At 42.7% G+C, this 27,477-nt stretch overlaps 1 protein-coding gene across 1 annotated transcript in view; it reads right to left on the minus strand.

The window, feature by feature from the left end:
- Nucleotides 1–27,477, minus strand: part of malrd1 (MAM and LDL receptor class A domain containing 1) — a 314,776-nt gene that overhangs the window by 283,186 nt on the left and 4,113 nt on the right. The window contains exons 3-6 of the mRNA XM_078535594.1: nucleotides 21,840–21,963; nucleotides 9,868–10,020; nucleotides 1,855–1,960; nucleotides 1,060–1,427 (exon numbers count right to left, since the gene is read on the minus strand). Coding sequence (XP_078391720.1) covers nucleotides 1,060–1,427; nucleotides 1,855–1,960; nucleotides 9,868–10,020; nucleotides 21,840–21,963 — 751 coding nt within the window. The remainder of the gene's footprint in view (nucleotides 1–1,059; nucleotides 1,428–1,854; nucleotides 1,961–9,867; nucleotides 10,021–21,839; nucleotides 21,964–27,477) is intronic.

A 27,477-nucleotide genomic window follows, 5' to 3' on the forward strand; every position in this document is an offset into this window, starting at 1 on the left:
TATATATCTCCCTGGATTTTCATTTCCTTTGCCCCCATAAGAGTATGTGTGGTTAAAGGGAGGTTCCCCAATTTAAAAATATCCAGTGGGCGCCCAGGCTACCAAGATACTAGGGGTGTAGCTTAAGCGCCATAGCATGGGGGAACATATTGAGGCAGATCCTCTATGCTTCAGAGGACTCCAGCAGCTCCAACGTCAGAAGCGTTGTGGGGGAGTGGTGGTTGGGGGGTGGGTGGGGAAAGGGTGGGGGACAGTGGTTAATTATGAATTTTGACAGCTGCGGTCTTTGGAGATCCAGGCCAAGGTTTGGACCTCCAGATGGCCCCACTTCCATTGCAGACATATCTTCATACCCACGCCACTAGGCTGGGCTAAGTAAACTCCTGGCCTGGGAGACCTCTTTCCTCACCCTGACATGGGTTTTTCTTTTTTTTTGGGGGGTTGGGGCTGAGGGGTGGGGTGGTGGCGAAGGTGGAAGGGTTTACTGGAAAGAGGATGAAGGCTCTGCCCTAAACAAGGCCCTGCAGAAATTGGTGGAAAAGTCCAGTACCCAGCATATCACATCTGAGACAAAAACAGAATGACCTGGAAAAACTCAGCAGGTCTGGCAGCATCGGTGGAGAAGAAATCAGTTAACGTTTCAAGTCCTCATGACCCTTCGGTCGGCAGACCGAAGGGTCATGAGGACTTGAAACGTTAACTGATTTCTTCTCCACCGATGCTGCCAGACCTGCTGAGTTTTTCCAGGTCATTCTGTTTTTGTTTTGGATTTCCAGCATCCGCAGTAGCTTTTGGCTTTTTGTTTATATCACATCTGAGTCCTGACCAAATTCCCAAGCCATTAGCCGCATGCCTGCCAGATGTACAGAACTTTGGGCAAGTTGCATTTTAGCCAATGTTAATTATCATGATTGGCAAATAGCAATTAAGCTAAGGAACAATACACCTTGACATTGATGTATGTGTAAAATAATTTATACAAATGCTCTTTTCAATTTAAACACAAACTTCTTGGATGGGCAACATTAGCCTTTATCAGAATTCTCAAGTTCCACTTACCACAGTTGTCTTCATCAGAACCATCACCACAGTCATCTACAAGGTCACACACTCGTAACTGGTCAATACAAGCTCTGGTTTCTTCACACCAAAACCAGTTTGTGCCTTCACAGTTGTCTACAGCTGGTGGGAGGGAGCAGTTGACAAACATGATATCGTCCATTGCTGCCACACCATCATAAAGGCTCAGGCTGACTTTCACCAACGTAAGAGAGAAGGGTCGTGTTAGACGCCCAAGCTGCACAGAGCCTTGCAACCACTGATTGTACTGAGTATTGTAAGTCCACCACACCACAGTACGAGTCTGCACACCATCGACTTCCAGATACATTTTTGCTGCCCCTACAGCCTGCCCATAATTGTAATACCTGTTGCAGATATAAAATGGCAGATAATTTGTTCAGACATTAAAAATGGTCAAAAAATAACCGCTCAGTATTGGCTAAAGTGTGCCTTCATGATTTAAGTCAGTAAAAAGCTGATTTGATGGAAATAGCTTTAAAAATTATACTAATTATAACTTAAATTTTAATTTTAACTTAAATTTTGTTCCAGCGAAGAAGAGGATACATTTCTCAAGTGAAGCTGGGAGTGCATAAGGGAAAAATTTATCCTTAAAGTTTTCCGTTCCTAATATCTGTTAATGATATATATAAAATAAACTCAAATTGTGAAGGGCTTTAACACGAGTTACAACTTTCAAAATTATCTTAAGTGCAGTAGAGAGATCTGATACTTCAAAAGAATCACCTCCACATTCTGCCAAATCATCATGAATTTGAAATTATTTCCTACCAAAAAGACATGGTACACCCTGGGCCTGACTGGTTGAATCGGGGACTGGCCAGTTCTGCGGTCTGAAAAAAGTTGCTCTTGTCGTTCAGGATAAACATGAAGTGTCCTGAAATAAAAGGCAGATAATTCCAAAAGTACACTTGAAAAAATAATTTAAATCACTATGCAATGCCACACAATTTGCATTTATATAGTGCCTTTAACATAGTAAAGCATCCATAGGAGTGCAATCAATTTTTTTTAAATGATCCAAAGAAGGAGATATTTGGATAATTTTAAAGGGAGTGCAGGAAGAGAGAGGGATCTGTGGGTTTACCTACATAACTCTTTGAAGGTGGCGGAACAAAGAACAAGTTGAGAAGGCTGTCAAAAAAAACATATGGGATCTTTGGCTTCTAAAAAGAGGCACGGATTACAAAAGCAAAGAGGCTATGCTCAACCTAAGGGCAGGAGTTTTAGGTCGGCAGGCGCGATCGGCGGGGTCAGGAGCGGCTGGGGAACGGACTGCCAACCACTATAGGCCCCCAGCCACAATTTCACACGGGCTGGCCAATTAATGGCCAGCCAGCGTGAAGGGCACGCTGAGAAGCTCAGTGCTGCTGGGTTGGGGGCAGGAGGAGGGCGAGCGCTGACGTAAGTGCAGGCGCAGGGGAGCGCTCAATGAAAGCTCTCTGAAGGCAGAGAGCCACCTCAGGGAGCTGAAGAATTTTAAATACAAAAATAAACAGCATGAAATCTCGAAAAGAATGTCCACACATAAGAATCACTCACCTCAACATATAGATAATAAAAATTCTGCCCAAACATTTTTATTTTTTAAAATTAATATCGGGGACCTCATCCTGCCCTTGGATGAGGTTTCCTCAAAAATCCAAAGGCCATTTGGCCGATTAGCTCACCCGCCAACCGTAACATTGGACGGGCAATGAAAAGTCAGCGTCAACTGGCTTTTTATAGGCCTTAACAGGCCTCTTAATCATCAGGGGGCATGCTGCTGACTCTCACGCACGCCCACCGAATGAAATATCGTATGAGTGCGTGATGACATCAGGACACCTACCCGATGTCATCGTGTGCTATTTTACGCTTGGTCGGGCACACGTCCGCCCGTGGAATGAAAAATTCTGCCTCAGGAATTCACCGAAGTCTAGGAGTTGTTGTCAGCAAACTTACGTTCTACCATAGGGAGTGCTGTTGAAGTATCCCCAGACTGCAATCAAGTAGAAATCACTGAACTGATGAAAACTTTCTCTTTTACACTATTAGTCTTGCTGTAAAAACCCTCAAAAAAGTTACACCTTGTTGTATGAGGTTTTTAAAGGTTACTTATGAACAGCCTCACTGTTTCTGAAAAGTTAGTTTTATAGCTGCGGAATTTTAATCTTTTCCATTATCATAAAAAATTACATTTTTTAAAGTTTATTTATGATATTTCAGCTTGCACTGCAATCCCATGTGCATGTCACAATCAGTTATTTCGCTGTCTATAAGTTTTTTAATTACTTGCTGTGTAAAATAGTTTTTCCTCATGCCAATTGCTTTAAATCAGCATTCTTCAGTGCTCGGCCTCTGCGCCTATGAGAAGAGTTTTTTCTATCTGTTCTGTCTCAACCACTCATGATTTTGAACATCTCTATCAAATCTCTGCTTCACCTTTTCGTCTCTAAGGAGAACTAACCCAGCTTCTCAGATCTATCCATATAGCTGAAGTCCCTGGTCCTTGGAACAATTTTAATAATCTCTCCTGCATCCTCTCTAAAGCCTTCACATCCTTCCAAAAGGGGCAGTGCCCAGGATTGGACACAATGCTCCAGCTGAGGTTGAAACAATGTTTTATGAAGGTGCATCATAACTTCCTTGTTTTTTTACTCTGTGCCTATATTTTCAGGTTCAGGATCTTATATGTCTTTTTAACCATGTTCTCAAACTGCCCTGCCACTTCCAACAATTTGTGCACTTATTCCCCCATATCTATCTGTTCTTGCACCCACTTTAGGTATTCTCACTTGTCATGCCCTATATAGAAAAGTGATATTATGAACTTTCAGTAAACACTAAACTGGACACAAACAAGCTATTAAAATGCTTGCTGCAAATCATTTAGGGAAATGTTGGTATAGTGGTAATGCATTAGACTAGTAATCCAGAGTACCAGGCTAATGCTCTGGGGATGTGGATTCAAACCTCACCATTGAGGAATTTGAATTTAAGCAATAAATCTGGAATTGAAAACTAGTTTCAATAATGGTGACCATCATCGATTGTTGTAAAAACCCATCTGGTTCACTAATGCCCTTTAGGGAAGGAAATCTGCCATCATACTTGGTTTGGCCTACATGTGGCTCTAGATCCACAGCAATATGGTTGACTCTTAACTGTAGTGACCTAGTAAGCCACTTAGTGCAAGGACAATTAGGGATGGGCAACAAATGCTGTTCTTGCCAGAGATGTCCACATACCATGAAAGCATAAAAGGTGCGGCACTTGAACTACAGACAGTACTCAGACTCAAGGGATACTAAACTAAATATTGACATTCACAGCCATCTGGGGAATCCACACATCTCTTTGTTTAAGATTAGACCAATACAAAAGGACTATAGAATTTCTAGGCTGCCTACCTCCCTACTTCATGCTGGGCAAAAGGAAAGGTTGAAACACCATTTGTGGCAGATGGGCAAGTGAATGAACACTATCAACCTTCCATTAAATTAAGATAGCCTTCCCCATTGAAACTAGACTGGGTCAATCTCAAAGACTTTAAACCACAACGCAGATTGTGGAATTAACATGAACACTACCCCTTTAGTTGGACCAGGCTTTGAACTTGTGAAACGTCACATGGTAAGACAGCTATGTGTTTCTTGGACTGTTTAAAGCTCGAAGCTGGTTACTGTTAGAACCACCAGAGCCATCAAAATCATCAGTTCAGCCAGTCTATGAATCAGACATGAAATAGGCTGCGAGACATCAGGCTTAGAACGTAACCTGTTCCAGTTAAAGTTTACCAGAGAACCAAGATCCTAGCTAGTTGATGACAGGAAACCTCACAATCTGCTGTGAATCCTTCACCTTACAAGACCCTCACTTCAACTTTAAAGCATCAACTTCATTCAAGACAACAGGCTGGCACGTGACAGTCCAGAGAACATAAACCAGAGACTGAGATAATTATAATCTGTGAAAGAACATTTCCTTCATGTGTATCTAATCTTTGTGTGGGTGAGAATGCATGTGAGAACGAGTGTATGAGATGCCGCGTTTTAATTCGGGGTAAGTGCGAGAATAACATTCTTTTTTAAACTCACAAAAGCTTGCTGCTGAATTATTTAATTGGAACACACACTCCAGGGTAAGAAAAGAGATAACTCCTACATACAAAATATACTGATAATGGGAAGTAAGGAAACACATACATTCTGTCTGTGACACAACTTATAATTGGAGCAAATTTTGACCCAATTGAGATTGGATGTCAAACGATCTATCAGATAACACAGAGGCATTTGAGGGATTGAGAGAGGTGGTGGTGAGGTACAGCTTGCTGCCATAAGCATATTTATGGAAACATGATGTTTTCCTTTCGAATGATGCCATTGATAGGCACCATGTTTTGAGAAATAGGAGGTCAAGGAGAGGTCTTTGGCGGACACTAGAGGTAGCTGACTGGAGGTGGAAAGCAAAGTTACTGCAACAGATTTTTGAGCAATGACTGTTTTAGTAAAAGTAGAACAGAGCAAGAACTATTCGACTCTGCTCGACAACATTGTTCCTTTGAAGGATGATGGTGTGGTCAACTGTGTCAACTGTGTCAGACAGGTAAAGAAGGATTGGCTTTGTGAAAAAGGAGAAGCAATATATGCGGCAGTGACAGCTGAAGGAATGGTATCAACCTTAATGACAAAGAAGTCAATGAGCTCCTCATTGTTGGAGAAGTGCAAGACTGAACAGATGGTGTAGGAGGGAGGGTTTCCGATATCTGGATCGGTGGGATCTCTTCCGGGGCAGGTGGGACCTATACAAGAAGGACGGGTTGCATCTAAACTGGAGGGGCACCAATATCCTGGCTGCGAGGTTTGCTAGTGTCACTTGGAAGGGTTTAAACTAGTATGGCAGGGGAGTGGGAACCAGAGCAATAGGTCAGCAGGTGAAATAAAGGACTGGGAACCAGTGAATATGGCCAGCAGGACTAAGAGGAAGGGCAGGCAGGGAGAAATTACTGAACACAGTGGGACTGGGGGTCTGAAATGCATTTGTTTCAATGCGAGAAGTATAACAGGCAAGGCAGATGAGCTTAGAGTTTGGATTAGTCCTTGGGACTATGATGTTATTGCTATTACAGGGACTTGGTGAAGGATGGACAGGATTGGCAGATAAACGTTCCAGGATTTAGATGTTTCAGGCAGGATAGAGAGGGATGTAGAAGAGGTGGGGGAGTTGCACTGCTGGTTAAGGTGAATATCACAGCTGTACGACAGGAGGACACCTCATTGGGCTCATGCAGCGAGGCAATATGGGTAGAGCTCCAGAATAGGAAGAGTGCAGTCACAATGTTGCGGGTTTACTATAGGCCTCCCAATTGCCGGCAGGAGATTGAGGAACAGTTATGTCGGCAGATTTTGGAAAGATGTAAAAGCAATAGGGTTGTTGTGGTGGGTGATTTTAACTTTCCCTATATCGACTGGGAATCACTTAGTGCTAGGGGTTTGGATGGTGCAGAATTTGTAAGGTGCATCCAGGAGGGCTTCCTGAGACAATATGTAGATAGTCCAACTAGGGAAGGGGCAATACTGGACCTGGTATTAGGGAATGAACCCGGCCAGGTGGTCGAAGTTTCAGTAGGAGAGCATTTCGGGAAAAGTGACCATAATACAGTAAGTTTCAAGGTATTGGTGGATAAGGATAACAGGAGTCGTCGGGTTAAGGTGCTTAATTGGGGGAAGGCTAATTATAACAATATTAGGCAGGAACTGAGAAATATAGACTGGAGGCGGATGTTTGAGGGCAAATCAACAACTGACATGTGGTGGTTTTCAAACATCAGTTGATAAGAATAATAATAAGAGTTGATAAGGACCGGCATGTTCCTGCTAGGATGAAGGATAAGCATGGCAAGTTTCAGGAACCTTGGATAATGAAGGATATTGTGAGATTAGTCAAAAAGAAAAGGGAAGCATTCGTAAGGGCTAGAAGGCTGGGAACAGATGAAGCCCGTGGAGAATACAAAGAAAGTAGGAAGAAACTTAAGCAAGGAGTCAGGAGGGCTAAAAGGGGTCATGAAAAGTCACTGGCAACCAGGATTAAGGAAAATCCCAAGGCCTTTTATACATATGTAAAAAGCAAGAGAGTAGCCAGGGAAAGGGTGGGCCCACTCATGGACAGAGGTGGGAATCTGTGTGTGGAGCCAGGAGAAATGGGAGAGATAATAAATGAATACTTCTCATCAGTATTTACCAAAGAGAAGGACTTGGCGGTCGATTTGTCTAGGGAAGAGTGTGTAGATAGCCTGGATCATGTTGAGATCAAAAAAGAGGAGGTGTTAGGCGTCTTGAAGAATATTAAGGTGGATAAGTCCCCAGGTCCAGATGGAATCTACCCCAGAGTACTGAGGGAGGCAAGGGAGGAGATTGCTGGGGCCTTGACAGAAATCTTTGTATCCTCACTGGCTACGGGTGAGGTCCCAGAGGACTGGAGAATGGCCAATGTTGTTCCATTGTTTAAGAAGGGTAGCAGGGATAATCCAGAAAATTACAGGTCAGTGAGCCTTACATCAGTGGTAGGGAAATTATTGGAGAAGATTCTTCGTGACAGGATTTACTACCATTTGGAAGCAAATGGGTGTATTAGTGAGAGGCAGCATGATTTTGTGAAGGGGAAGTCGTGTCTCACTAACTTGATCGAGTTTTTCGAGGAAGTGACAAAGATGATCGACAATGGAAGGGCAGTGGATGTTATATACATGGATTTCAGTAAGGCCTTTGACAAGGTCCCTCATGGCAGACTGGTACAGAAGGTAAAGTCGCACGGGATCAGAGGTGAGCTGGCAGGATGGATACAGAATTGGCTGGGTCATAGAACACAAAGGGTAGCAGTGGAAGGGTGCTTTTCTGAATGGAGAGCTGTGACTAGTGGAGTTCCGCAGGGATCAGTGCTGGGACCTTTGCTGTTTGTAGTATACATAAATGATTTGGAGGAAAATGTAACTGGGCTAATTAGTAAGTTTGCAGATGACACTAAAGTTGGAGGAGTTGCAGATAGTGAAGAGGATTGTCAAAGGATACAACAGGATATAGTTCGGTTGGAAACTTGGGCGGAAAAATGGCAGATGGAGTTTAATCCGGACAAATACGAGGTAATGCATTTTGGAAAGTCTAATACAGGCAGGAATTATACAGTAAATGGCAGAACCCTTAAGTGCATCGACGGGCAGAGGGATCTGGGTGTACAGGTCCACAGGTCACTAAAAGTGGCAACGCAGGTGGATAAGGTAGTGAGGAAGGCATATGGCATGCTTGTCTTCATTGGCAGGGGTATTGAGTATAAAAGCTGGGATGTCATGCTGCAGCTGTATAGAACCTTGGTTAGGCCACACTTGGAATATTGCGTGCAATTCTGGTCACCACATAACCAGAAGGGTATGGAGGCATTGGAGAGGGTGCAGAGGAGGTTTACCAGGATACTGCCTGGCCTGGAGGTTATTAGCTATGAGGAGAGGTTGGAGAAACTCGGATTGCTAGAGCGACGGAGATTGAGGGGCGACTTGATAGAAGTTTACAAAATTATGAGTGGTATGGACAGAGTAGATAGTCAGAAGCTTTTTCCCAGGGTGGAAGAGTCAATTACTAGGGGACATAGATTTACGGTGAGAGGAGAAAACTACAAAGGAGATGTGCGGGGCAAGTTTTTTACGCAGAGGGTAGTGAGTGTCTGGAATTCGCTGCCAGAGGAGGTGGTGGAAGCAGGTACGATAGTGGTGTTTAAGAGGCAGCTTGACAAATACATGAATAGGATGGGAATAGAGGGATACAGACCCCGGAAGTGCAAAATGTTTTAGTTGACGGGCAATATGATCGGCGCAGGCTTGGAGGGCCGAAGGGCCTGTTCCTGTGCTGTACTTTTCTTTGTTCTTTTGTTCTTTGAAGTGAGGTTCGAGAAGATGGTTGGTAGTAGAGAAAAGAGGGTGAGGGGTTTCTTTGCATTAGAAGATGATCATGGGGAATTGTAAACAGCTCTGGCCATGGAGAAGAAGGCATAATAGTGTTTTATATAGTCAGTCATATCTGGAATGAATGATTAAGTCAGTTGTGTGCTACGCACATTTAAATGCGTGTTCCTTGGAGTTGCCCAATGTAAGACTGACCAACTTCAACTTTAGAATCAAAAACAAAAATGCTAGAAATTTGCAACAGGTAACTTAGCGTCTGTAGTGAAAAGATATTAATGTTTTTGGTGCAATTATTTATCAGAACTGTCTGATCTCAGTGCAGCGGATTTGTGGGGGTGGGGGGGTCGTGGGCTGATGGCTGCTGTTTTGTAACTATGACTGATACTCGGAGGAGGCCAATGAGAACTTCATGTGAAGCCAAGCTCTGCCTCCACCGCAAAAGCAACATGGCAGACATAGTTAAAAAAAAAAACAGCCAAAATTGCTTCAGCCATTTGTCAAGGCTTGGAAAAAGCTTATGTTTCCAATTTTTGCTCTAAGACAAACTCAAAACTCTTGAAGCCAGTCGCCACCAGCCTTCCAAAACCAGGTAAAATAAAATGGTTAGAAAACAAGTGAAACAATCTCAGGTTTTACCCTTCCACTGATTGTTAATTGAAAATAATTTAGGAGCATCTAAAATCTGATTCACTATAGTTCAGCAGCAATTGAAAGAGAAAAAAATAATTAGAAATGTAGTTGAAAATGAATAAACATTGCCCAGTGGGTGGTCTGAGAGGATACTTTGTGGATCTGATGCAAAGCAACAAAGCTCTAAAGTGCAAAGATCTCGCACAATGAATTCCTACCTTCAGCTGTATTGGTGGTGTGATCTTGAGCAGGGGCCTGATTCTTGATATTTGAAGGTAAAGCACTGCTTGAGCTCCTGATCCAATCAAAGTTGTCATTAGACATGTTCTCAAACCAACCACAGCTATTCTCTTCAAAGGTACATGTAGAATCTGCAACACACAAACAGTTCAGGAATGTTACCTTCTTGTGCAAATCATATAATGTTTATAGTTCCTTTAAGATCTTCTTCAACAAAAACACCCCTTCAGAATTGTTAAATTCAAAAGAAAAACTGTAACAGATGGGTTCAACACATTCTTCCACACCTAAATTGCTTCAGCTTGAAACAGCAGGGGCTCTTAGAATATTTCCTCTTTCCTTTTCCTGCCCTTGTCAGGTTTGCTTCCTCCAACATGCGAGGAGGAGAATTATTGTGGGTCACAGTCCCCATTTAACATTACACACCCAATTAAAAAAGATGTTTCTTTGGAGTTCAATAAATACTTTTTACTGTGCTTTTAATTTCTTTTTACAATGGGTACAGAATGGGACCATTAATACTGGAGCAGGAAATAAGCACTTTGTTCCAAAACCCAGGGATGATTAGATTAAGAGTCATGAAAGGAAAAATACTTTAACCACCCAGGTTTATTTTGATTAATGTACTAATGACCACATTTTAAAACTTTTCAATGTCATTTATCTTTGAATATATATTAAGAAGGGATTTTATTCCTGTGTGTTCTCTATCATCATATTTTGGTTAGGACATTGATTGCATCTGAAAACAAGTGTGCACGGCATATACCTGTTCATGTGGCACAGAATCCACATGAAATTAGTGCTGGCAGCTCATTGTTATGTATCAGATGTGCAGCCATCTTACTGTGCTGCTTGAAGGCTGCATGTCTGTTCATGAGGGCAGGGAACTGGGCTTCCCTGATATTAATTAAAAGCAGCTCTTAATGGAGGGTGCATTGTGGCTGCACGCAACTGTGAAGATACATAGCCGGCTCTCTGCAAGAGTGACTCAGTTAGTCCCACTCCCCCCACCCTTTCCCTACTTTTTTCCCCTGCACTTTTTTCCCTTTAGATTATCCAATACCCTTTTTAGTACTATCATTGAATCTACATCCACCACACTCAGGCAGTGCATTCCAGATCATAACCATTCACTGCATAAAAAAGGTTTTCCTCAAGCTGCCTTTGATTTTTTTGCCATTTATCTTAAATCAGTGTCCTCTGTTTCACGACCATTCCATTAATGGGAACAGTTTGCCCCTATCTACTCTGTCCAGCACTCTGTCTCATGATTTTGAACACCATTATTAAATCTTCTCTCAACGTTCTCTTCTCTAAGCAGAACAGTGCCACCTTATGCAATCTGTTCTTTTTTTTATTCTTTCTTGGAATGTGGGCGTCACTGGCAAGGCCACCATTTGTTGCCCACATCCAATTGCCCTTGAGAAGGTGGTGGTGAGCCGCCTTCTTGAACTGCTGCAGTCCATGTGGTGTAAGTACACCCACAATGCTGTTAGAAAGTGAGTTCCAGAAATTTTATCCAGCCACAGTGAAGGAACAGCAATATAGTTCCAAGTCAGGATGGTGTGTGGCTTGGAGGGGAACATGCAGGTGGTGTTACCATGTGTCTGTTGCTCTTGTCCTTCTAGATGGAAAAGGTTGTGGGTTTGCAAGTTCCTGTCAAAGGAGCCTTAGTGAGTTTCTGCAGTGCATCTTGTAGATGGTACACACTATGCGTTAATAATGGAGGGAGTGAATGTTTAAGATGGTGGATGGGGTCTCAGTGAAGCGGGCTGCCTTGTCCAGGATGGTTTTGAGCTTCTTGGGTGTTGTTGGAGCTGCACTCATCCAGGCAAGTGGAGAGTATTCCATCACACTCTGGACTTGTACATTGTAGTTGGTGCACAGGATTTAGAGAGACGGAAGTGAGTTACTCACCACAGAATTCCCAACCTCTGACCTGCTCATATAGCCACAGTATTTATATGGCTGCTCCAGTTCAGTTTCTGGTCCATGGTAACCCCAAGATGTTGATAGTGCAGGATTCACTAACGCTGAAGATATTGAATGCCAATGATCATTAGATTCACTCTTGTTGGTGATGGTCACTGCTTGGCAATTGTGTGGCACAAATTTCACCTGCCACTTTTCAGACCAAGCCTGCATGTGTCCAGGTCTTGCTGCATGTGGACTGCTTCAATAACTGAGGAGTCATGAATGGTGCTGAACATTGTGCAATCGTCAGTGAACACCCCAATTTCTAACCTTATGATGGAGAGAAGGTCATTGATAAAGCAGCTGAAGATGATCAGACCTGGGACATTACTCTCAGAAACTCCTGCAGTGATTTCCTGGGACAGGGATGACTGGCCTCCAACAACCACAACCATCCTTCTTTGTGCTAGGTATGGCTCCAACCACTGACTCCAGTTTTGCTAGGGCTCCTTGATACCACACTCGATCAAATGCTGCCTTGATATAAGGGCAGTCACTCTCACCTCACCTCTGGAATTCAGTTCTTTTCTCCATGTTTGGATCAAGGCTGGAATAAGGTCAGGAGCTGACTGATCCCGGTGGATCCCAAACTGAGCATCAATGTGCAGGCTATTATTGTTTACATACTGCTTGATAGCACTGTTGATGATCCCTTCCATCACTTTGCTGATGACTGAGAGTAGATGGTTGGGGAGGTAACTGGCCAGAATTGATTTGTCCTGCTTTTAATGGACAGCACATACCTGAGCAATTTTCCACATTGCCGGGCAGATGCCAGTGTTGTAGCAGGACTGTAGCAGCTTGGCTAGGGGCGTGGCTATTTCTGGAGCACAAGTCTTCAGTATTATTGCCAGGATGTTGTTGAGGCGCATAGTCTTTGCAATATGCAGAGCCTTCAGCCAATTCTTGATATCACATGGAGTGATTCAAGTAACTGAAGGCTGTTAGACTTGTTGGCACATTTATGTAACTAATAAGACTTAAGTTATAAAATTGTACTATACATAAGCTTAGTGAAAACTGTCTCTGCCAGAAAGAGAGAGAGAGGGAGAGGGAGAGAGAAGGATCCACTACAGTTGAAGTCTTAAAGCTGCAACGGATTTGTATGTGTGTTAGAATTAAGTTGACTAAGTTAAAATTTTGAAGGGTGAGTCAAGAGACAGGTTCAAGGAACCAAGGAACCAGAAATCCTGGGATCCACAGAAAGACAGACTGACAACTTGTGTATCGTGCCATGCCTCAACTAGTGGAATGTTAGTTATTTATCTTTGTTGTCCAATAAACCTTGCTAGTTTGCATTCTAAATTATTGATTAAATTCCAAATTCCTACAGTTTGTGGCAACTGCAGCAGGACGGCGGAAAAAGGGACAGTCTTTTTCCAAAGGCAAATCGAGGAATAAAAAGAACTTTTTCTGACTTTTCAGACATTGAGTTGATTGCCTGATTACCAGCCTTCTCTAAGGGACAAGACAAGGAAAAGTGAAGGTTAAACAATTTGTATAGACATTTGGGTCTCTCATAGAGCTAGACTTCGCTAAGATGTATAAGTCTACATGGATAACAGGAGCTATAGTGATTGTAATGGAAACAATGATAGCAGATATCTTGAGGAAAAGAGTAAGAAGAATTAGCAGAGCAGGTTCAGAGAGAGTCCAGGATGTAATAACGGAACATTTAAGGGGAATAGAGTACCCTTAGAGGAAGTGATAAAGTTCATTCAGGAATGGGTGGACCAAGAAAAAATTAGAGCAGACAAGGCTCCAAGGTTGATTACATATGCAGCCCTTTATTGTGCAGAAAGGGATGAAGTGCAAAGTAAGAGTGGAAGAGGAGATTAGAAAGATACAGAATTTAGAAAAGAACATAGCACAATCGTCAGTGGTGTTACAGTACCACAACACGATGAGTTTACAAGCAGAAAATGTTATGCATGAATTGCAGGAGGCAAAGCAATCATTGAAACAGTGTCAGAAGGAAAACATAGGTCTCAGACAGCAATTGTACACAGGGCACTCTGGAAATCAATTAAGCAGTCTCCCAGGGAGACAGATCATAGCCCATGTAAAGCAGAGACTGAGCAGTTGAAAAAGAAACTAGAAAGACAGCAGGTAGTAATTTCAGTGGTGACTACTAGGTCCCAGGAATCAGATGATAAGGCAAGTGATTTGGAAGATTACAAGATAGTGGAGATAGTTCTGCTCCTTCAGTGGCTTTGGCTTCAGTAGCAGTACTACAGACACAGTGTGAGGCAAATCTTCATGAAGGAATATTAGTGTACAGGATAACTTTGAACAGTTTGACACCTAATGTATTAGGCTTGTGGAGCTGGGAACTATTAAGTCAGAGACTTGTCCGATGACGTTGTACATTCAGTATCAGTTTTTCAGGCTGGGATACAGAGTTAGAGGAAGACGATTGTAAGAAAGTAATTCTTGTAGCTTGCAATTCAGGATTTAAGATGGGATTTCATCCTGATATATATCAAAGAACAGTAAATGAGTATTAGATGCAGTTCTTAGAAGGTAAGGTGTTGAGAAAATGGACATTAATGAAAAGATGATGATAAGTGAGGACAAGGCGGACCCTATCATGTTTCTGGTAGGGAGAGGAAGGTGTGAGGGCGGATGCGTGGGAGATGGGCCGGACACGGTTGAGGGCCCTGTCAACCACCGTGGGTGGAAAACCTCGGTTAAGGAAGAAGGAAGACATGTCAGAGGAACTGTTTTTGAAAGTGGCATCATCAGAACAGATGCGACGGAGGCGATGAAACTGAGAGAATGGGATGGAGTCCTTACAGGAAGCGGGGTGTGAGGAGCTGTAGTCGAGGTAGCTGTGGGAGTTGGTAGGCTTGTAATGAATATTGGTGGACAGTCTATCACCAGAAATTGAGACAGAGAGGTCAAGGAAGGGAAGGGAAGTGTCAGAGATGGACCATGTGAACATGATGGAGGGGTGGAAATTGGAAGCAAAATTAATAAATTTTTCCAAGTCCAGACGAGAGCATGAAGCAGCACCAAAGCAATCATCAATGTACCAGAGAAAGAGTTGTGGGAGAGGGCCGGAGTAGGACTGGAACAAGGAATGTTCCACATACCCCGTAAAGAGACAGGCATAGCTGGGGCCCATGCAGGTACCCACAGCCACACCTTTTATTTGGAGGAAGTGAGAGGAGTTTAAGGAGAAATTGTTCAGTGTGAGAACAAGTTCAGCCAGACGGAGGAGAGTAGTGGTGGATGGGGATTGTTCGGGCCTCTGTTCGAGGAAGAAACGGAGAGCGATCAAACCATCCCGGTGGGGGATGGAGGTGTAGAGGGATTGGACGTCCATGGTGAAGAGGAGGCGGTGGGGGCCAGGTAACTGGAAATTGTTGATATGATTTCGGGTGTCAGAGGAATCACGGATGTAGGTGGGAAGGGACTGGACAAGGGGAGAGAGAATGGAGTCAATATAGCAAGAAATGAGTTCCGTGGGGCAGGAACAGGCTGACATGATTGGTCTGCTGGGACAGTCCTGTTTGTGGATTTTGGGTAGGAGGTAGAAGCGGGCCGTCCGAGGTTGGGAGACTGAGGTTGGAAGCTGTGGAAGGAAGATCTCCAGAGGAGATGAGGTCAATAACAGTTTTGGAAACAATGGCTTGATGTTCAGTGGTGGGGTCATGGTCCAGGGGGAGGTAGGAGGAAGTGTCTGCGAGTTGATGCTCAGCCTCTGCGAGGTTGAGGTCAGTGTGCCAGACAACAACAGCACCACCCTTGTCAGCAGGTTTGATGACAATGTCAGGGTTGGACTTGAGAGAATGGAGTGTAGCAAATTCAGAGAGAGACAGGTTAGAGTGGGTGAGAGGAGCAGAGAAATTGGGACGACTGATGTCACGCCGACAGTTAATTAATAATCTTGTTGTGCGGGGTCTTTTAGGGAACAGTGACCATAACATGCTAGAATGCTCCTTTAGGGTGGAAAGTGAAGTAGTCCAATCTGAAACTAGGGTCCTAAATCTTAACAAAGGAAACTACGAAGGTATGAAGCATGAATTGGCTAAGATAGATTGGGGAATTTCATTCAAAGGCATGATGGTGGATAGAGAATAGCTAATATTTAAGGAGCTAATGTTTGCGTTCCTTTCTGGTGCAAAAATACATCAAGAAAAGAGGCCCAGCCATGGCTAACAAAAAAATTAAGGATAGTATTAGATCCAATGAGGAGTTGCTAGAAAAAGTATAAAGTTGCTAGAAAACGTAGCTAACCTGAGGATTGGGAGCAGTTTATAATTCAGCAAAGGGGGACCAAGCGATTGATTAAGAGGGGAAAAATAGAGTATGAGAGTAAACTTGCAAGGAACATAAAAGCAGACTGTAAAAGCTTTTGTAAGTATGTAAAAAGAAAAAGATCAGTGAAGTGACCCTTACAGTCTGAAATGCGAGAATTTATAATAGAGAACAAGGAAATGGCCAAGTAATTAAGCAATTACTTTAGTTCTGTCTTCATGGAGGAAGACACAAATAACTTTCCAGAAATACTAGGGAGCCAAGAATCTAGTAAGAAGGAGGAATTGAAGGAATTTAGTATTACTAAAACAACAGTGCTAGAGAAATTAATGGGACTGAAAACGAATAAATCCCCAGGGCCCGATAATCCATATCCCCGGGTACTAAAGGAGGTGGCCATGGAAATAGTGCGTGTGTTTGCTGTCATCTTCAAAATTCTGTAGATTCTGGAACAGTCCCAGCAGATTGGAGGGTGGCAAATGTAACCCCACTATTTAAAAAAGGAAAGAGGGAGAAACAGCGAATTACAAACCGGTTAGCCTAACAACAGTAGTAGGGAAATGCCAGAGTCTATTATAAAGGATGTGGTAGCAGGACACTTAGAAAATATCAACATGATTAGACAAAGCCAACATGGATTCATGAAAGAGAAATCATGTTTGATAAGCCTACTGGAGTTTTTTGAGGGCGTAACTAGCAGAATAGATAAGGGAGAACCAGTGGAAGTGGTGTATTTGGATTTTCAGAAAGCTTTTGATAATGTCCCACATAAGAGGTTAGTGTGTAAAATTAAAGCACATGGAATTGGGGGTAATATATTGGCATGGATTGAGAATTGGTTAGCAGACAGGAGACAAAGAGTTTTTTGTTTGGCTTGTGGGCATGTGCCCGACACGCTGGAGCATAAAACAGTGTGCAATGCCATTGGGTGAGCATCCCGACGTCATCACGCATTTGCGCGATATTTCGCTCAGCGGGCACGCGCTAAACTTGGAAGCGCACCTGTTGACAATTAAGAGGGCTATTAAGCCCATTAACGGTGCAATTAACTGGAGTTTTTCACTGCCCGTCCAATGTCACGGAGCTTTTTGTGAGCGCTCCCCCTTGCCCACGCTGACTTCAGCACTCGCCCTCCTCCCGCCCCCACCTGAGCAGCACTGAGCATTTCAGTGTGCCTTTCACGCTGGCTGGCCGTTAATTGGCCAGCTGGTGTGAAGTCACGGTCAAGGGCCAATCACTGTCGGGGGTTTGTTCCCCGGCCGCTTCGGGGCCCGCTGATCATGGGCTCCTGCCGAACTAAAAGTCCTGCCCTAGGTGCAAATGGGTCTTTTTCGGAGTGGCAGACAGTGACTAGTGGGGTACCACAGGGATCAGTGCTTGGGCCCCAGCTATTCACATAATATATCAATGATTTGGATGAGGGAACCAAATGTAATATTTCCAAGTTTGCTGACGACATGAAACTTGGTGGGAATGTGAGCGATGAGGAGGGTGTTAAGAGGCCTCAAGGTGCTTTAGACAGGTTGAGTGAGTGGGCAAATAAATGGCAGATGCCGTATAACGTGGATAAGCGTGAAGTTATCCACTTAGATAGGAAAAACAGAATGATAGAGTATTATTTAAATGGTGATAGATTGGGAAATGTTGATGTACAAAGGGACCTGGATGTCCTTGTATACCAATCACTGAAAGCAAGCATGCAGATGCAGCAAGCAGTTAAGAAGGCAAATGGTATGTTGGCCTTCGTTGCGAGAAGACTTGAGTACAAGAGCAAGGATGTTTTACTGCAGCTGTACAGGGCTTTGGTGAGGCCACGCCTGGAATATCGTATGCAGTTTTGGTCTCCTTACCTAAGAAAGGATATACTTGCCGTACAGGGAGTGCAATGAAAGTTCACCAGACTGATTCCTGGGATGGCAGGATTGTCCTACGAGGAGAGATTGGGCCGACCAGGCCTGTATTCACTAGAGTTTAGAAGGATAAGAGAGGATCTCATTGAAACGTATAAAATTCTGACAGGGATGGACAGACTGGATGCAGGGACGGGTTCCTCCGGCTGGGGGGTCTAGAACAAGAGGTCACAGTCTCAGGATATGGGGTAGGCCATTTAGGACTTAGATGAGGAGAAATTTCTTCAGAGGTAGATTTCTGGACTCAAAGACTCAAGGGGTATGGGGAGAGAACTGGAATATGGCGTATTCATATTGAATGGCGGAGCAGGCTCGAAGGGCCGAATGACCTACTTCTGCTCTTATATTCTATGTTTCTATGTCTAAGTTTCTATGTGATGTGTTGTTTATGTGGGAACTTCCCATACAGGTCGACAGTGACCAAGGAACTCACTTTACAGGGGAAGTCTTTTCTAAGTTACAAGAGTTGATGGGAATTGGGCACAAGTTGCATATATCTCATCACCCACAGTCTTTTGGGATTGTTGAGCCTAGAAATGGAATGTTACCAAAGACGTTGAAAAGGCCATGCGGCTAACCCCACTCAATGGGTAAACATGTTACCTCTTTGCTTGATGGCCATCGGGTCTATGCCTCATAGGACTACAGGGATGTCACCTTATCAGGCCATGACTGGAAGGTTAATGAGGGTTCTGGGTCATTTGACATTGACTGGCATAACGCCTCCTACACATCAATTGTGTAACTCTAAATGGTTGAAATTGATTAGAGTATGTGTGAGAAGTTAATAAAATTGTTGCAAGAAATAATGGGAGATCTAAAGACCAGGCTAAAATGTATTTTGATAAAACGGTATCAAATTGGGGATACAGTAATGGTCATGAATTATAGTAATATAATTATAGTAATTATAGAAAGAAGCAAAATGCTTTCAATGTTAAATGTGAGGGTCTATTCCCGATAATGGATAAATTTAATCCAGCAGTATATCTTATAAGGTTTCTACAGGAAATAGGAAAATGACAAGATGGTATCATATAAATCAGATTAAAACTGCAAAAGAGTAAATAGTTCACTTTGGTCTCTTTCAATTGATGTGAAGTCTTCAACATCCAAGGCTTAGGAGAAACAAACTCAGACTTAGAGATGTACATTTGTAATGCATGTTTAAAGCCGGAGGGGATTGTTTATGAGTCTTCAAGTTGGCATCTCTTAAAGTGCCAAAATAATGTAATAATGCTTTAATGTAAAACACAGGAGTGAACTGAGGTTATAGTTAGGACACATTTTGCACATTTGGGCTCCTGTGAGTCTATCAATAGCAGTAAATAAAAGCCAAGGCTGCAATACTAATTGGCTAGAAGAATAGTCTGAAGATGAGTTTTCGGTCAAAAGGGTACAAGTTAAGGTTGGATTGTCGTGGGGAAGCCAGGAGCACTCTTCCAATTGATCAAGAATTGTAAATATCAGGTACAAGTTAAGGTTAGATTGTTGTGGGGAAGCCTAGAACACTCTTCCCATTGGTCAAAAATTGCAAATATTTGGTTAGAGGTTGTTAGCTGTGGTGACACAAGTGCATGTTGCAAAAGCTGCCTGCAAAAAGGATATAAAACTAGTGAAGCATCACTGGGGTTTTGCACTTGCCAGGAGATAGCATTCTTCTCAAGACACTTGCCGGGAGCATTTATCTGGAGAAAAAGTTAGGGATTAGCAGTAGAGCACTTGGTAGGAAGTTAGCACTTGTGTGGGGCATTGCCAGTCGATGGGTAATTGTCATAGGTTAGGGGTTGCCATAAAAACCCAGAAGTTACTTAAGTATTTGTCACAGGTTGAAGATTGGCTGTAATTGAGGTGGTGAGAATCCTGATCCGTGTTAGAATCAACTATTAGGCTAAAGGCAATTACCTTAAAAGAAAGTGAATACTCTTTGTTAGAAAACTGTCTGCACCAGAGAGGGGGAGGGCTGGGGGGGTGGGGGGTGGGGAGGGGGGTGGGGGGGTGGGGTGAGAGAGAGAGAGAGAGAGAGAGAGAGAGAAAGGAAGAAAGAGAGAGAGAGAAAGAGAGAGAGAGAGAGGGATTTATTAGAGTTGAAGTCTTAAAGCTGAAAAAGATTCGTATGTATGTTAAGAGTTAAGCTGTGTTAAAATAACAGAGGACGTCATAAGTCAAGAGACTAGGTTTAAGGAATCAAGAAGAGAAGACCTCAGAAGGCCTGGGATCCATGGACTGACAGACGGACATGCGTTAAACTTGCATAACATGCCACGCCTCGATTAGTGGAATGTTAAGTATTAACTTTTGGTGTCCAATAATCCTCAATAGTTTGCATTCTAAATTAGTGATTGTCCTTTTCTCCAATGGTTATTCCTCAACAAGAATTTACTTACTTTGGGGTTTAGTATAGAGTCCAAATTCCTACAAGGCCCTCATCCCTGGATCCATTCTCATAAATCTTTTCTGTGCCCTCTACAATGTCTTTATTTTCTTACTAAAGTATGGTGCCCAGAATTGGACACAATGGGCTGAATCTTCGGCTCAGTGAGCGGGGTGTAAAATGATGTGGAGTGACGTCGGGCGAGCATCCTGACATCACTGTGCATTATTTAGATTTTCAGTTCGGCGGGCCAGCAGCCTGCAACAGGCGGGAAAATTCTCTCCAATATTCCACTACTACAGTTGAGGCCGAACAAGTATTTTAAAGAGGTCCACCATACTCTTCTTGCTTTTATACTTTATGCCTCTATTTGTAAAGCCCATAATGAGGTTTGGCTGAGAGCCCAGAAATCCATTACTCTGTTGAGCCACCTGAGCCCCAAAGCAAACATTGTTTGATTTGCATCCCTGGCTCTCTGATCTCTACTGTCAATGTTTATTTACACAATATTAAGAGGTTTCAAGTGCTTGTAGTTTCATCTATTGATACTTTAAAAGGTCTGGATGATTGACACTTTATTACCCAGTAGTAAAAGGTATTTTTTAACATAGTAGAATGTAATGAATGAATGAATATTTAGAAGATTTTTTTTACACATTCTGTTGTCACTATCAGGTTATTGTTTGTAAACAGTATATAAGGGTGAATGGACATTTCCATAGCTTGGCATAGGGAGCATAAGGTGCCAAGGGGGTGGGCGGGGGTGCATTGCCTGGCATGCGGTGCTTGAGGCACCATCACGGTGGGTGGGGTTGCATAGCCTGGTTTGGGGGCATGAGGTGGCATGGATGGGGAATGGAGAGTGTGTGGGGGGTGACGTGAGGGCTAGAGAGCCTTACTTATTCATTATAACTGGGACAAAGTCCCATAGCACCGAGACAGGTTTTTTAAACAACACTCCTTGGCACCCAGCAGCCCCTGGGGCCACCTCTGACCTCTTTCCCTCATTGGCTGGCCCAACTGCAGCCCACACATGCCCCGGCAATGAAGATCCTGTCAGTGCAATAACTTTCTCCTGAGTCAGGTGTATGTAGCCGGGAATTTTCCCGACTCCTGCTACCCGCCTCAATGATGAAAATCCAGGCCAAAATTCCAGGAGCTTCTTTGAGTGCATTCCTTGCATTTCTCTATGTGGCTGGTAGACTGATAGACCGATGCATGACTACTCAGCACATGACTGCAGTGCAGCAGTAAAATGTGGCACCCTGGGATATGTTTACATAATAACTGGCTCTTGGCTATTTAGGAATTATATAACAATATGACACTTGTCATAACTGTAAAACAACAGAAAACATGACAATATTCAGTGATTTTTGCCACTTGATAATTAAATACTTGAAATGAATTATCTTTAAATACTTGCCTTTGTGTTCTGTGATGGAATTAGGAAGGATTGTATTCAATGCAGCACACCCTGGAGTTAAGCTAATGTCATCAAGAGCAAAAAATGCATTTGGTTCTTCCAAGACACTGCCTTGTAGAATAATCTGTCACAAAAGAATATGAGAAACAATTGGTCAAACCTATATTTCTAACTATCAAGTACTATAAATTGCAAAGTCACCACTTTACAGTACTACTCCTTATACAAAGAGTTACATTTATACATCACCTTTATAAACATCCCAAGGTGCTGCTCAGTAAGGAGTCAGCTATTCTCTTCTTTACACTTCTCTTTTATTCACTGTCACCCTTGACCAATAAACCAACAGTGAGAAGATCAGCTGGCAATCTGCTTTCACGTGTCTGCCAATACTTTCACTTAAACCAAATCCTTCGGGTTGTATGAGAGGTCCTGTGGTCACTCTACTTCTGGCTTTCTTAGTTATTTTGTTTTTTTGTTCTTCAACTATTATCTTTCTCTTCAGTTTGATATGAGGACCGCCTTTACTTTCCTTTCCATTTCCCAGCCTTTAGGATCACATGCACATTACAGCTTAAAGGGCGAATAAGTGATCTGCTGCCAGAGTGTCTGCCTTACTTCTCTGGAACAATCAGTGCAAGGAGGTGTTCTAGAACGACTTAGAGAAGTTTTATTCTGATTTCCACTCTGTCTCCAGCCCCTTTTTTCATGGACGGAATACTCATTATTTCAGAATGATGGAACAGAATAATTGGAGATCCAGTAAGGAATGCAAGCAAGAGCCTTAGACCACTGCGTCATCCATTTCAGTTTTCTTTTATGTAGCCATGACAATTTAAGTAGCAGAAACTCAAGCATTTCATTAAAAATCCTTATTATTTAAAAAGCAAAGCACTGCAGATATTGGAATTCTGAAATAAAAAAAACAGAAAGTATTGGAAATACTCAGCAGGTCTGACAACATCTGTGGAGACAGAAACAGACATTTTGAGTCAAATATGACTCTTCTTCAAAATGGAAGGTTGAAATAGGGTGGATTTTATGCTGTTGAAAAGGGGAGGGGGAGGAACAGCAAATGGGAAGGTGTGGGAGGTGTAACACCTGCCTTTTACCTCCTCTCTCCTCTCTGTCCAAGGCTCAATCTTTACTTATTTCAACTTAGCATAGTTTATTCGCTGCTTATGTAGTCTCTACATTAGTGAAACCAAATGCAGTTTGGGTGACCACTTTGCGAAACATCTCTGCTCTGTTTGCAAGCGTGGCCTCAAGCTCCCAGTTGCTTGTCATTTAATTCACTACCTTGCTCGCATGTTCACATCTCCCTCTGCAGCCTGCTGCAGTGCTCTAGTGAACTCAATACAAGCTGGAGGAACAGCACCTCATTTTCTGATTAGACAATTTTATAGCCTTCTGAACTCAACATTGAGTTCAACAATTTCAGACCGTGAACTCTGTCCCCCATTTTGATTCTGTGTTTTTGGCAATAATCTGAGGCTTGTTTTTCATATTTTTGCTTTCAGTTGAAGTTCATTATTCTGCCATTCACACTTACTATGAACAAATGCTTTGTTTCTTCACTATAACCATTACCACTCCCTTTGCCTTTTGTTCTCTCCTGCCTCTACCCTCTCCCAGACCTTTCCTTTGTTCATCCTCCCCGCCCTCCTATCAACAGCATAAGACCCACCAAGTTTCTACCTTCCTTTAGTTCTGATTTGACTTGAAACATTAACTCTGTTTTTCTCTTCACAAATACTGCTGAGTACTTCCAGCACTTTCTTTCCTTATCATATTCTCCCATTTCACAATTCGCAAAGGATCAGATGCTATTTCCAATCCATTTGTCCTTTCATTAGTTTCAGTAGCACATTCAACTCATTAAGAATTCAAAACAGGATTCTTGCTTTCTTGCAAAAATGGAACATAGACACGAAGAAACAGAAATAGGTCATTTAGCACCTCAAGCCTATTCTGCCATTCAATGAGATTAGTGAAGAGGTATAACTCAGTGCTAGCACAGTTGACTACAGTTTACAAGATCACTGGTTTAAATCCAGATGCTTTCTCTTAAAATTGATATTCAGGACAAAGTAGCCTGTTTGATTAGCCCCATCCACAAACATTCACTCTCTCCACCACTGATGCACAGTGGCAGTAGCATGTGTCATCTACAAGGTACACTGCAGAAACTCACCAAGGTTCCTTAAACAGCACCTTCAAAACCCATGACTGCTACCATCTAGAAGGATAAGGGTAACAGATAAATGTGAACACCACCACCTGCAAGTTCCCCTCCACACACCATCCTGACTTAGAAATATATTGCTGTTGCTGGGTCAAAATCCTGGAACTCCCTTCCTAACAGCACTGTGGGTGTACATATTTCACATGGACTGCAGCAGTTCAAGAAAATAGTTCACCACCACCTTCTCAAGGGCAATTAGGGATGGATGGGCAATAAATGCTGGCTTAGCCAGCAATGCCCATATCCCATGAATGAATAATTTTTAAAAATCATCAAAGTAGGCGCAAGTTGCATATGCATTTCTCTATCCAATAGCCATAATAGGTGATTCAACCTGTTTTGCTTAGGGGAGATGGTGGTACAGTGATAATGTCACTAGGCTAGTAATTCGCAGACCAAGGCCAATGCTCTGGGGGCATGGGTTCAAATCTCACCCTGATAACAGGTGGAATTTAAATTCAATTAATAAAATCTGTAATTGAAAGCTAGTCTCAGTAATAGTGGCCATGAAACTATCATCAATTGTTGTAAAAACACATGGCTGGTTCAGTAATGCTATCACTATAGGGGTCTGTTTGTGGGGCAAGCTGAATGGCCTACTCCTGCCCCTCTGTTCTTATTTCTGATCTGCAATCTTGTGAATGAATTCATGCAAATATATCTGGGCATAATGAGAGGTTAATAGAGTTATTTTATTATAAACAAGAACTCAAAAAAATAAAAAGGGTTCAAAATGTAGTTCACTCTGCCACTCCTAACATTAATAAGAGAATCCCTGATAGGAGAGATACACACCCAAAGTCACAGAATAACACTTTTTTTTGCAAACTGACATGGAGGCCACTACAGTGGAGTAATTGATAAAATTAGTTTATACTGATAATCCTACACCACAGTCAACTGGAATTTTTACAAGCTAGCCCAACCCAAAATCATTATATTGCTGAAAAAGACACATGTTGTTGAAGCTTTTCATCTTACACTCATCAGGACAATTCACAAGAATATCAAATGTAAAGGGAACAACAATTTATACTGCAATTGTTCTTCCCTTTACATTCTTGCAAATTGTCCTGATGAGTGCATTATTGCAAGTTCCGTACTACCAAACGACTCACTATATTATAATCTTAAAAAACAGACACATGACTAATGAAAAATTGACCATCACAAGTCCTCACAGCTTGGCTTCCCTAGAATTGATAAGGCCCAGACCTTAGTTAGAAATAACAGATCTACTTAAAAATTAATAGTGATCCAACTGTATTTGGAACATAAAGGGCTGAACCTAATTACAATTAAAGATATCACCCCTGTAGTAAGAAATTAGTTATGCAGCCCCAAGAAACATTATCAGTATTGTGAGTAAACATTGGATTTTTGGATTCGCTTAACTCACTTGAACATCTCTCAAGGTGATAATTCTCTTTTTAACTGGGACAGAGCCATCTCGCTAAATCTGTAGTTTTCACTCAGGGATTAAGATAAATGCTACTTTAATAATTGATGGATATCTACTGAAAATATTCTACTGCGTAATTGAATTCAGGGGGAGATGGTGGCATAGCGGTAATGTCATTATGCTAGTAACCCAGAAGCCCATCTCTGGGGTCATGGATTCAAATCCCACAATGGCAGTGGGTGGACTTATAAATCTGAAATACAAAGCCAGACTCAGTAGTGGTGACCATAAAACTATCATTGATGTCCCGAGTGAGGGGCAGGAGTCCCGCCTGCAGCTAATTAATGCTCATTTGAGTGTGGAATGGCTGCAGGGCAGATAGTGCCAGCAGGGATGTGTTCCCCACTGACTTTTCAGATGGCAGGATGGGAAGCCCCTCCATCCAAAATATCCTGGCCTAAGCGTAGTTTAACTAGAGCTTTGCATAGAAGGAGCATAACTTCTAATCCTTTATATTCTAGTCCACTAGATATAAAGGGCACTACTTCCATCTGACTATTTTCTGTACATGTTCCTGACATTTCAATGATCTATGGAGCTGAATCCCAAGTCTCTTTGGACCTCCACTGTTTCTAGCCTTTCACCATTTAGAAAGTATTGCTGCAGGTGAATGCAGCAGCCAATCTAACACTCCTTAAACAGTTATGAGGTGGACGACTAGTTAATCTTTGCTGAAATTGATTGAAGGAGGAATGTTGCCCACAACGCTTCTAATGGCGCCATGGGACCTGCGCTGGAAGAAATGTGATGTCTCATCCACTAGAGAGGGTTTCTAAAAAATTTAATCTCTTTCTCAATTCTGCACTGGACTATCCTCTTAGATGATGAGCTCAAACCCTGTTATGGGGTTGGAACACCAAAGATGCTACCAACCGAGCCAAGGTGGCACACAATGCAAATATTTAAAAAAACATGTGGAGACACATGCATGAGGGTTAGTATGAACGTATAAAATTTGTGAGCTGTAGCAAGTTGTTAAAATTAGGGATTATAGATAGATAGATGGATAGGCAAACAGGAAAAAACAATTTGGTTCAAAAAGTCCATTCCACCATATCCCTCAATCTTTCCTCTCTTCAGGAACACCTATACAGTTAGTCATTTGGTAGTGCAGAACTTGAGTTTTGCTGAAAAAAGAGACATGGTATTCTTGCGAAGTGTCTTGATGGGTGCAAGGTGAAAAACTTCCACATGTCTATTTTTTCAGCAATACATATACAGCCGTCTGTTAAGCACATTTCATTAAAGCAAAATGCTGCGGATGCTGTAGATCTGAAACAAAAACAGAAAATGCTGGGAAAACTCAGCAGGTCTGACAGCAGCTGTGGAGAGAAACAAACAAAGTTAACGTTTTGAGTCCGTATGACTCTTCTTCTGAAGAAGGGTCATAAGGACTCAAAACATTGGGCAGAATTTGCGGAATTTTCCTGTTGGTGTGTGGGGGTGGGACGTGCACGCCGACGTGTAAAATGACGCTCGCCCGATGTCATCGCGCGCCATCGCAATATTTCATTGGGCGGGTGCGCAATGATATCCGATGCACACCCGCCATTAATTAATGGGCCACTTAAGGCCCTTGAGGCGCAAATTGACGATGATTTTTTGGCGCCTGTGAGACCTTCGGGTCGGCGCATGGACGCAACGGGCAGGCAGGTAGGACACATTTGTATTAACCTCATCCACGGATGAGATAAGAGGGCTCAGTGGGTCGCGAGTGTGATCTGTCAAATTTTGATTTTTCAAAGTTCCTGATACTTGCCTGTGTGATCTGCAATATTTCAAAACACATCCCAGCTGCTTGGACTGGACTCTCAACCTTCAGGTCAACACTCTGCAGTGAAGAATCTTTTTGGACCTGCAGGTTTCAGGAAGCCTTCCCTTAGCCTGGGAATGGGAGTTTAACTCTCCACTGGAGGCACCTCCTCTGAGGA

The sequence above is a fragment of the Cetorhinus maximus genome, chromosome 3 (genome assembly GCF_964194155.1).
Source record: "Cetorhinus maximus chromosome 3, sCetMax3.hap1.1, whole genome shotgun sequence".
NCBI classification, from domain to species: domain Eukaryota; kingdom Metazoa; phylum Chordata; class Chondrichthyes; order Lamniformes; family Cetorhinidae; genus Cetorhinus; species Cetorhinus maximus.